This window comes from Myxocyprinus asiaticus, chromosome 11, assembly GCF_019703515.2.
Source record: "Myxocyprinus asiaticus isolate MX2 ecotype Aquarium Trade chromosome 11, UBuf_Myxa_2, whole genome shotgun sequence".
Lineage (NCBI taxonomy): Eukaryota > Metazoa > Chordata > Actinopteri > Cypriniformes > Catostomidae > Myxocyprinus > Myxocyprinus asiaticus.
This window is the reverse complement of record NC_059354.1, coordinates 38603210-38615608: the sequence shown is the minus strand read 5'-3', so window position 1 is coordinate 38615608 and position 12399 is coordinate 38603210. Positions and strand designations below refer to the sequence as shown.

The 12399-nt window shown below is 36.5% G+C and overlaps 1 protein-coding gene across 2 annotated transcripts in view; it reads left to right on the top strand.

Moving 5' to 3' along the window:
* adcy5 (adenylate cyclase 5) overlaps window positions 1-12399 on the top strand; it is a 119640-nt gene that overhangs the window by 97532 nt on the left and 9709 nt on the right. The window contains exons 8-10 of one of the 2 annotated variants that reach the window (XM_051711047.1): window positions 2560-2697; window positions 9889-9911; window positions 11242-11386. In XM_051711047.1, the coding sequence (XP_051567007.1) occupies window positions 2560-2697; window positions 9889-9911; window positions 11242-11386 (306 nt within the window). Of the gene's footprint in view, window positions 1-2559; window positions 2698-9888; window positions 9912-11226; window positions 11387-12399 lie in introns of both variants that reach the window. The other variant, XM_051711046.1, reaches the window with a different exon arrangement.

Below are 12399 nucleotides of genomic sequence, written 5' to 3'. Positions count from 1 at the left end.
ATGTTCTGGTAAAATTATCATTACCGCAACAGGTCCAGCTTCAAAATAAAGACTATTAAATGTAGTATAAACAAATTAAACAATTTAAAAAATACATTTTAATAATGTATGTTGTACCCAAGACCCAATAGTAAATAAAAATTAATTATTTGATGTTCCAAACATCACTATCTGGATAATAGAATGAAAAAACCTGGTGTCCAACAAGCCATTTCTCTGTTTTGCAACACTTTTTGGCTGCCTTTTCAATACACAAAATATTTGTGATGAAAATACTTATTCTGCTATGATTCAGCAAGTGTAGAAGTTCAAATAAGGATACTTAGATACTTGTCATGTCACTTTGTTTTACTAAAAATGTTGTAGTTGTGTCTCAATAAACAGTTTCAGACACTTTGCATTCTCATTACCGCAATGGATGCTAAATTTGTTAGACAATGGAGTTAATGATCAATCTTGCCAACTATATTAGTTTTTACATGCCTCTGTAAGATGAAGCAATATTTTTTTCTCACTTGTAATGGTTGCCCCTATTGTTAGGGTTTTTGTGTTAGGTAACCTCATTACTGCAACACACTATATCATTACCGCAACATTTGTATAATTGTTTCGGTAATGAGAAACTATTCTGTTTTTCAGTATTTTAACTTAAAATTGTCTTTTTAGTTCCAAGATGAATGCGTTTTAATATTATTAATGCATTATATTGTTATCTATGTTAAAAGAGAGAGGCATGCTGCTGAAGTTGGACTGGCAATATTGGGAGATATAAGCATATTGGCCAAAACAATGTTATGATATTTTTGTATGTTACCTTTTACATTTATGTTATTTCATGAATTGTTTACTTATATATTTTTCTAAAAAGCCTATGATGGGCTGTTTTTGTGACAACTTACCCCATATACGGAGTAAACATGCTGCTATTGGGGCAAGTTGTCACAAAAGCTTGAGCTTTTTTCCTGAGCAATAATGATGAAAATGTTCATCAGCTTTTTTGTAGCCAAAAGTTTAAAGTATGTGGCAATGCAGAAGTTGAGAAGTTGACTCAAAAATACCCCCCACCCTGAGAAATATTCACTGCAGTAAAAAGTGTGACAGTCTCCCCATTAACAAAATAATTCAATAAAAATGTAATGAAATATAGTCATGTTGTCTTGCCCATTTGTAGTTAGACCTAAAAGTTAGAAATAATATAAATTATTATAAATAATTATAAATATAAATATTTACTTACCTTTAAATGTACTTCAAATTCTCCTTTACACAATGTCTCCATTTGTGACACCAGGTAAATAAATAAATAAATAAATAAAACTTATGCATGTCATACTAAATGTTTTCAAAATTAAGAAAAATTATAAATTGTATATTTATGTATAAAAATAAATAATAAAAAATGGAAAAATTGCAGTAATGAAATGTCCGTCAGTGATGTTCTCATTCTCCATCCATCAAGATTTTTCATAAAGATTGATTATTTGTATTTTTTATTTTTTGAATGAAGCAGAACACCTTTGGCTTTGACCTTCAAAATGACTGCAACATAAGTTAAATGTTCTCTTGTCAGTCAGAACATGATTTTTACTAAAACATGTTCTTTTCTATGTTTTAAAAATAGTTTAAAAGTATGTTTTTAAACCATTATATAATTATTTGAGTCATTAGCCTCTCTACTGTTAGCAAAAAATTCTGAGGTCTCTCATCCTCCTCACTAGTGAAGTCAAGTCAAGTGGCTTTTATTGTAATTTCAACCATATACAGCTAGTACAGTACACTAGACCCTGTGGAAGAGACCTGTTTCTGTGAAAATTGAACTGGTATCTATATTTTTATGGAACATTTCATATATTGCTATAATTTAATCTTTTCATTAAAATTTTGAGTCATTAGCTTCTCTGTTAGCAAACATAACAAGTTTTATTATAATACACTAAATAATGAATAACGTCTTAAAATAAAATATGAACCTCCTCATACCAGAGAGTGTCTGCTGTGTGAATTTTCCATTTCCCTTTTTGATTTGTAACTAGTAGCACCTAATAAACAAGCAAAAAAGAAAAAAGTTCCACAGAAAAAATAAAGTCATACAGGTTTGGAACGACATGAGGGTGAGTAAATGATGGCCGAATTAAAGGACATTGCTTTAGGGCCACATGTAAAGGGCCTCCTGATCTTTGTGTAGTCCCTGCTCAAATTTTTGGATGATCTATTCCTTTTTAAATTCAGGTGAATAGAAAAGACACTCCAGAGCTTCTCCGGTAGACTGATTCTCTTGCTTATTTCGAATCTGTCAAAAAACTTTGCGCACCGTCACCTGAGACATGTAGGGTCAGCATGCTATTATTCTCTGTTAAAATATGCATCCTTTTTAAGTAAAAACACCTAGCACTCAGAGATGGCATGACTCACATGGTTTTGGGAATAGATAGCACATTCACATTCATACTATTTAGATTAATTCGGGGAAACGTGAAGTCAAGAAACAAGCAAGTTAATGACTGTGACATTGAAACACACAGACCCTAAGACTGCCTGGTTTTCTGTTTCCCTCCACAGAAAGAAGAAAAGGCCATGATTGCTAAGATGAACCGGCAGCGCACCAACTCAGTTACCCATAACAGCACTCACTGGACCGATCGGCCCTTCTGCAATCACCTGGGTGGCAATCAGGTTTCCAAGGAGATGAAGAGGATGGTGAGGAAGTTACCCTTTTGAAAGGGTTGCATTAACCACTCTCTAGGATGAGAACGTTATCTAAATGCAGAAAAACAGTTGGTTTGCATTTACTGTAATTGCCATGACTAAAACACATTACCTCTTCTGTTAAAGGATAAGGTGTATGAGAGGGGAGGCTTCTTATACCATGTTTTAACTAAGCCAAAACAATCCCAAGGACATTGTTAAAGGGCCACATTTAAGGGCCTCCTGATCTTTGTGTAGTCCCTGCACTTTCATTCAGTTCGCAGCTCTTCCTGGGCTCCAGGGCCCGAAGGGAATGGTACTCTAATTAAATAAAGCTGGATTGCCTCACGGCCCCGAAAGATTTAATCAGGCAAAGTGGAACCAGCAGTTAGTTCCTTTGCCCTCTCTATGAGAATATCCTTTATCTCTTTGTGTCTAAATCACCTGTTCATTCTCAGCTTGGGGAATCCTGGTTAACTGATACACTTCGGAGTTATCAGCTTGCAGAACAAGAACTTTGACGTTGAACATTGAGAAAGCAGGTGTCCATTAAAGTTGAAGTGTGTAATGTCTGTGCCACTAGCGTCACCAACGGAATTAAAAAAAAGAATGTATGTTTTACAACTGATTCCACAAAATGTTCTATGACTTCCATTGGTTGTGTAAACAGATGGTCCTGCCCCAAACTCACACCATTAGTTGGGCCAATATTAAAGGGATAGTTCACCCAAAAATGAAAATTCTCTCATGATTTACTAGCCCTCCTGGCATCCCAGATGTGTATGACTTTCTTTCTTCTGCAGAACACAAATTAAGATTTTTAAAAGAATATTTAATTCTTTAAGTGAATTTAATTATTTAATTCAGTGGAAGTGAATGGGTGACAAAATTTTGAAGCTCTAAAATCCACATAAAGGGAGCATAAAAGCAATCCATATGACTCCAGTGGTTAAATCCATATGTTCAGACACAATATGATAGGTGTGGGTGAGAAACAGATCAATAGTTAAGTCAATTTTATCATAAATTCTCCTCTCTGCCCAGTAGGGGGCGATATGCATAAAGAAGAAGGAGGATGGTAAAGTGAAACTGAAGTGGAGAAGTGGACAATTTATGATAAAAATGACTTAAATATTGATCTGTTTCTCACCCACACCTATCACATCACTTCAGAAGATATTGATTTAACCACTGGAGTCAAATGGAGTACTTTTATGTGGCCCTTATGTGGATTTTGGAGCTTCAAAAGTTTGGCACCCATTCACTTGCATTGTATGGACCTACAGAGCTGAGAAATACTTCTAAAAATCTTTGTTTGTGTTCAGCAGATGAAAAAAAGTCATACACATCTGGGATGGCATGAGGGTGAGTAAAAGATGAAAGAATTTCATTTTTAGGTGAACTATTCCTTTAAGGCCAAAGTATACTTCGGTTGTTCGCGTTGGTGATCACTCCGTGCACAGTATGCATGATGCAAATTTTGTCATCGGCACAGTCAGCGTGTGGCCCAGATTTTCTTGACACGCGGACAGTCCTCATCTGTGCACATCGTCGATGTGTGTGCCTGTCGATTACTGTATTAAAAGAGTATTGCAAAGCAGTCGCAGTGTGCACACGTTGAGCACATTCGTATTTGTTCGCAGTCAGAAGAGTATACTTTGAAATGCAACGTGGTTGACCGGGCGCGATCCAATCCGGAATGCACAAAAACAACATACACCTTTGCTGTGTTGAGCTGGATGGGCCTCTTAAACAGAGGAATGTTTTGCCACATGTTGCACTTTTAGGTGAAATCAACCTACAATGACTTACAGTATAGCTGACTCTATAGCTGTGTCCAAATTCACATAATGCCACAGTAATGCTTTTGATGAAGCTGGTAAAAAAAGTATGTTCATTAGGTATGCAAGTGAATAGCATGAATGCATTCCCAGACATATTTAATTTCACTACAGATCCTGAACAGATGAGACAGACTCGTTTAGCATTTTTTTGAAGGTTTGGTATTCATCATCCATTTCTCTTTTATTTTATTAAATTGTGCATATGAGCTGACACCACCTTTGTAACAAATGCAGTGGTAATATATTTTTATGCTAGAGATTTGACCGCGCTCTGCAGCAAAGCAATTTAGATAAATGTGTTTGATTAAGATGAGATCAAATATGCCCACCCAAAACGATACTGATTCATGTTTTGGAAATCAATGTAACTGAACTACGACCAGAAAAGCTTAAATACGCATGCTCCGGTCCGGAGTCTCCGGATATAACTACCGCTGACAGGGTTGGGGAGTAACGAAATACAAGTAACGGGATTACGTATTTAAAATACAAAATATAAGTAACTATATTCCACTACAGTTAAAATTTAAATCATTGGTAATTAGAATACAGTTACATTCAAACAGTATTTTGATTACTGAAGAAATTACTTTGCATTTTATTGTCATTTGTTTCATTTAATATTTAGTCATTTCAGATGGAAAACATTTATACATATAAATGATGCGATCCAAAGTGCATTTGAACAGCGGTGAAACACTTTCTTATGAAGTGTTACATTCATACGAGCAGACAGAGAAGTACGTTTGAAGTAAGTTTGGAGCAGAAGAAATAGAAATAAACCTTGTGTAAATTGTCAGCTTTACGCTAAGCTAAAATGCTATTTCTAGCCATTTTACATGCACGTTACCAGGCACGATCATATTTTTTATCAAGAAAATTCACATTGGATCATAATTTCTTTTTTTCTAGTAAGACCTTTGATATTAGGGCAAAAATCTTTTTCTTGATAATAATTTTTGTATTGTTTTCCTGTAAAAATATCTAAAATTCCTTAGATTTTAAAAAACAACACTGCATAAGATATTTAGGTTTTTCAGAGAATGTATTTTTAACATGTGTATTTTGTCTTACTGTACTGGCAGGGTTTTTATAGTCAAAACAATTGAAAAAAATCTACCAGTGCTGAAGAAGTAATCCAAAGTATATAGAATACGTTACTGACCTTGAGTAATCTAACGAAATACATTACAAATGGCATTTTACAGAATGTATTCTGTAATCTGTAGTGGAATACATTTCAAAAGGTCAACCCTGACCGCTGAATGGTGATGGATGTTCTGCTGAGTGTTGTTAAACTCACCGCTGAATGCTGTTGCATGTGCCACTGCGTGTTGAGACTCAACTCACCGTTGAGCTCTGATGTTTAAGACTTCGAGGCGATTTAATCCAAATTAATGGGCCAGATAAAGAAGACTGGCAGGCCAGATTTGGCCCGCTGCCCGCCAGTTGACTAGCCCTGCAGTAGGTCATCCAGGTATTTCTCGATTACTGAATACTGAGGATTCGAACACCCTAGGCCACTGACATTCTGCTTTTAGCATACTACTGTACATAGTAGGGAAGTTTGCATATTTGGATGTGGGGTGTATATAACACTGTGAAATGAGAGAATTTTAACTTTGAAAAAATTACATACAGCTCTATAAATCCAGTTGGAGCTCAGAAATGGCATTTAATTTCCTGAGATCTGTCCACTCCTACGCAAACATTAAGTCTTAATGGAGGCAGATAAACATGGTGTATTCTGACGAATGGAATATTGATGTCATAATAACAACAGCACCTGTTTTTGTCTGTTGTATTGTCTAGAGGCTTGTGTTGGCTCAGAAGGTGTTGCTCAAAGGAGAGAAACAAATGCTTTAACACATCAACATACTGGCTGGGCTACCATCTTTGTAAAGTGTATACATAAAGGCCTGGATGTGGGAGTGAGTCTGACTCCTTTTAGAGTTTAAATTTAGCAGCTATTATTATGCCCCTAGCAACCCTTCCTTGGACACTTTTCACTCCCAATATTTAATGTTTATTACTTAAAAATCACCATTAAAAGAGTAATTTGATACCTAATGGGAACAGTCTTTATACTCACCCACATATTTGCTATTTCTGATGTATTTAGTAATTTTTTTAATGCTTTTATAGCAAACATCGCCCAAACACACTTTTTAAGCAAAAAGTTTTACAGAAAGAAGTTTGGTTTCAAATGATAAAACAATTGATATAGTGTTGATATTGTGTAAAGTTAAGACAAAAAGTTAATGAAACATGTCAAAAGTGAATGTGAGCTATAAAAATAGGAAAGATGTTAAAAACAACTACCAAGCCAGATATATTCGAGTTATAGTTTGTTTGAAATTATAGTTAAAGTGATAGTTCACCCAAAAATGAAAATGATGTAATAGTTTACTCACCTTCATGTTGTTCCAAACATGGATGACTTTCTTTCTCAGAACTCAAAAGGAGATGTTAGGCAGCATATTGGTCTCAGTCACCTTTCACTCTCTTTTCAACTTCTTCCATACAATGAAAGTGAATGGTGACTGAGGCTGTTCCACAAAAGAAAGTCATACAGGTTTAGAACAACATTAGAAAGAGTAAATGATGACTTATGAGAATTATGATTTTTGGATAAACTATTCTTTTAAACACATGCGCACCACTGAAACACAAGCCTTTTTGGTTTCCTGTCCATGTTTCCCATGTCCTCCCAACATGATAAATCAATGTCTCATCAGCCTGTTTACTTTGTTCACATTGGGCTCTGAATTTCAACTCTCCCAACACAGATGGCTGGTTGTCACATATCAGGCCTCTTTATTTGAATTTGGTGAGCTAATGCAGCAAACGAAATGGCACATGATTGACACAGATGAGTTGTTCTTACTTAATGACTCAGATCTCGGCTTGTTTGCACACTATGTCAGTCATATTTGGTTGGTTGTATCAGTTCTTATCCGTGCAATAAATGTTGTCCTTGATGTATGAAAGCAACAGCCTCCATGGAGTTTGTTATTTGGATACTAAAGCACTTTCTGAAAAGACCAGCATAAACCAGCATGAATTGTCTCAATACAAGTTAAGCTCAATGTGGCATAATGTTGATTACCACAAAAATTAATTTTGATAATTAATGTGAATTTGGCCAATTTTTAGAGGGCTTAAAGGCAGAAATGTGAAACTTATAATTTTATAAAACCACACATTTATTCTTCTGTTAAAACTTGTGTATTATTTGAGCTGAAAAGTTATTTAAACTGTCATTTTTACAGTTGTTTTAGGATTTAAGGCGTTACATCGCCATGACAACAAAGTTGTCAAATTTCATGTAACTTTACACAGAAAAGGTTAGTAAGTGATTGTACAGTGCATCCGGAAAGTATTCACAGCGCTTCACTTTTTCCACATTTTGTTATGTTACAGCCTTATTCCAAAATTGATTAAATTCATTATTTTCCTCAAAATTCTACAAACAATACCCCATAATGACAACGTGAAAGAAGTTTGTTTGAAATCTTTGCAAATTTATTAAAAATAAAAAACGAATAAAATCACATGTACATAAGTATTCACAGCCTTTGCCATGACACTCAAAATTGAGCTCAGGTGTATCCTGTTTCCACTGATCATCCTTGAGGTGTTTCTACAACTTGATTGGAGTCCACCTGTGATAAATTGAGTTGATTGGACATGATTTGGAAAGGCACACACCCGTCTATATAAGGTCCCACAGTTAACAGTGCATGTCAGAGCACAAATCAAGCCATGAAGTCCAAGGAATTGTCTGTAGACCTCCGAGACAGGATTGTATCAAGGCACAGATCTGGGGAAGGTACAGAAAAATTTCTGCAGCATTGAAGATCCCAATGAGCACAGTGGCCTCCATCATCCGTAAATGGAAGAAGTTTGGAACCACCAGGACTCTTCCTAGAGCTGGCCGCCTGGCCAAACTGAGCGATCGGGGGAGAAGGGCCTTAGTCAGGGAGGTGACCAATAACCCAGTGGTCACTCTGACAGAGCTCCAGCATTTCTCTGTGGAGAGAGGAGAACCTTCCAGAAGAACAACCATCTCTGCAGCACTCCACCAATCAGGCCTGCATGGTAGAGTGGCCAGACAGAAGCCACTCCTCAGTAAAAGGCACATGACAGCCTGCCTGGAGTTTGCCAAAAGGCACCTGAAGGACTCTCAGACCATGAGAAACAAAGATTGAACTCTTTGGCCTGAATGGCAAGCGTCATGTCTGGAGGAAACCAGGCACCGCTTATCACCTGGCCAATACCATCCCTACAGTGAAGCATGGTGGTGGCAGCATCATGCTGTGGGGATGTTTTTCAGCGGCAGGAACTGGGAGACTAGTCAGGATCGAGGGAAAGATGAATGCAGCAATGTACAGAGACATCCTTGATGAAAACCTGCTCCAGAGTGCTCTGGACCTCAGACTGGGGTGAATGTTCATCTTCCAACAGGACAATGACCCTAAGCACACAGCCAAGATAACAAAGAAGTGGCTACGGGACAACTCTGTGAATGTCCTTGAGTGGCCCAGCCAGTGCCCAGACAGAACCAGATTTAACATCTCTGGAGAGATCTGAAAATGGCTGTGCACCGACGCTCCCCATCCAACCTGATGGAGCTTGAGAGGTCCTGCAAAGAAGAATGGGAGAAACTGCCCAAAAATAGGTGTGCCATGCTTGTAGCATCATACTCAAAAAGATTTGAGGCTGTAATTGGTGCCAAAGGTGCTTCAACAAAGTATTGAACAAAGGCTGTGAATACTTATGTACATGTGATTTTTTTTTATTTTTTTTTATTTTAATTTTTTTATAAATTTGCAAAGATTTCAAACAAACTTCTTTCATGTTGTCATTATGGGGTATTGTTTGTAGAATTTTGAGGAAAATAATGAATTTAATCCATTTTGTAAGGTTGTAACATAACAAAATGTGGAAAAAGTGAAGCGCTGTGAATACTTTCCGGATGCACTGTATCACTCTAAAATCATGTTAACACGCATATTGTTTATGTCTTGTGTCTGTTCTTTTGAAAATGTGAGTATTGTAACGTTTATGGATTGGCCCCATTCACTTTGTAAGTGCCTCTCTGTAACACGCAAAATGAGGGACAAGTCGAGAGAAATTTTTGTTGTAGTTAACATTATGCCACAAATGCTGCCGGTTAAGCTAAACTTGTATTGAAACCAGAATATTCTTTTTAAACGTTTTTGAATTCACTCAAATTCATTGTCCAAGAAGCATTCTTGTCCTGAGTTACCCCACAAGGGGTCAGTGTTGTGTTGATATTCTGATGCTGATCCATTCTACATTGATGGATGTGTTTTCTGTCTCAATTTTGTTGCAGGGATTTGAAGATCCGAAAGACAAGTGAGTATACACACCTCCCTCCCCTCCCCCCTGTATGCCAATTCTTTTATGAATAATTGATAACCGCAGTGAAAATACACAGCTGTGGAAAGGTGTTGAGAAATGTTCAGTGTCATAAGTAGGCCCACATATAATCTGCACACTTTTTTTCACATTATCTGCACTGAAATATTTATAGAATGGAGCCTTTTCACAGACATTGCTGTATTTTTGCAGGTTAAAACTAGCAAATATTATACAAATATCATCAAACTGATCACCACTGCTGCAAGGGTTTAAAATGTTAACTGCTTCACATCTTCTGTGTTGATTATGGGGGGAAACTTATGGAATTATGTGGAATGGATTTAAACATAGGAAAGTTTGTTAAACATTGCCGAGAGTACTACACTTATTTAAGATAATAAGTGTATAAGATGTTTAATTAACAAACATGCAAGGGGTGTATGTGTAAAACTTGGTAAATGATGTACATTCCAATTCTGCGGAAATCTACCAAACTGTGGGTGCAGATTCCATACAGGCCTACTCATAAAGATATATATATATATATATATATATATATATAAACTGATATAAAGATACTGTCCGTTGCTACTGTATAAATAAACTCAATAAACTAATCAACTACCAACACAGGCACACCTGTAGTGTGAGCTCTACTTATGGTGTTGGAAAGCATGCTTTCTAGTGTATTTTTTGTGTTTGCTTTGCATATTAACTAGCCAGTAAACATCTAAAAGTGAGAGAGTGGATATGTGAACCAGTTAGTGTCTGCAGGTAATGCGTGTTGCGGTATAATCAAACCTTATAACTAAGAGTCAACAAAGCTTTCCATTACCTTCAACATGTCTTTGTCAAGATGAGCACTTTCAGCATTTGAAAACAAATGTTAATTTGTGCCTGACCCTTGCTACTGTAGCATACTCCTAGCACAACTGCTCAGTGTTCACTGATTAGTTAAAAATATATGCTTCAGCTACTCAAAGTACAGGAATTGATTGTGCTGATGTGATTTGAGCTTGTTATTGAATAACATGAACATGAGTGTAAGGCCTCTTTAGCAGATGATTTGTTCTTTCTCAGTGTAATCAACTCAGATTCATTGACGAAATCGGTAGAGTTTGCAGGTAATCATATCAGGACTGGTAACCATGGTCATTGTGAACTCAGTCACCACTGCAAGCTTTTGTGAAGGTTTCGGGGGGGAGTGATGCTGGTTTTTGGCAATGTGGTTTGACTATATAAGAATTCAGTTGAAGGTTAACTGAGAGGAGAAGCAGAAGATGGAAAAACGCTGTCTTGTGTTATCTAGACATTTCATTTTCAGAAACACTCAAGAAAACCTGAACCCTGAAGATGAGGTGGACGAGTTCCTGGGCCGCGCCATTGACGCCCGGAGCATCGACCGGTTACGGTCCGAACATGTCAAGAAATTTCTGCTGACTTTCCGAGAACCTGACTTGGAGAAGAAGGTACAACATTCATGTCCCAGACCAGCTTCAATAAGATGAGCAGTACGATCACGTAGTGAACTGATGAGCCAATAGATCCTGAAAATCTGCTTAGTTGACACTATTATAAAAAGGGTAGTTCACCTGAAAAATAAGTATTGTCATCATTTAATCATCCTCATGTCATTCCAAACCCATATGTCTTTCTTTCATGGAACACAAAAGGAGACATTTGGCAGAATGTTCACACTGCTCTTTTTTCATACAGTAAAAGTAGTAGTGATTGCAGCTGTCAAGCTCCAAAAAGCACCATCAATGCACCATAAAAATAGTCCATACAATTTGTGTGCCATATATTCAAAGTCTTCTGAAGTCATACGATAACTTCATGTGAGGAATAGATAGAAATTGAAGTTGTTATTTGCTGAAAATCTTGACTTTTCTTTAAATTTCTATTTTTGTGTATCAAGGGAAAGTAAAATAACATACAGTACATATTTTGAATGACATGAGGATGAGTTTTCATTTTTGGATGAACTATACTTTTAAAAGCTCATTAGTTCATGTTAAGTGCACAATGTTCCTTGGATTGCATGGTAAAAATAGATCAGAGCACCAATCAAGTCCATTATGTTAGTACCGTGGTACAGGCAGTGTAAAACTATGCAGGAGCACAGCTAAAAGATGTGGCATGCTGCTAAGATGAATAGAGGCAATGAAACTCAAGGTGCAGAATGAGTCAGAGACTGACGTCTTTACCCCGCACTGTGATATAAGTCATTTTATTGTGTTACCTTCAAAGTATTTATCACTAGTGACCCGCAAAAAAAAAATTTTTAAAAAAAAATGTCCAGTTTCTAAGGTAGATAATTATTTCTTTTGTTGTCTGTTTCCAGAGTAGATATTTTAGGCTCATGAACCAAGCAATTATTAGTATCTACTTGGTTATAAATTCACTCACTATACTTCTTTTATATGGTTTACATATTTACACACATTTTTGTAGATGCCAGCTTTTGTTTTCTTACAGGGTG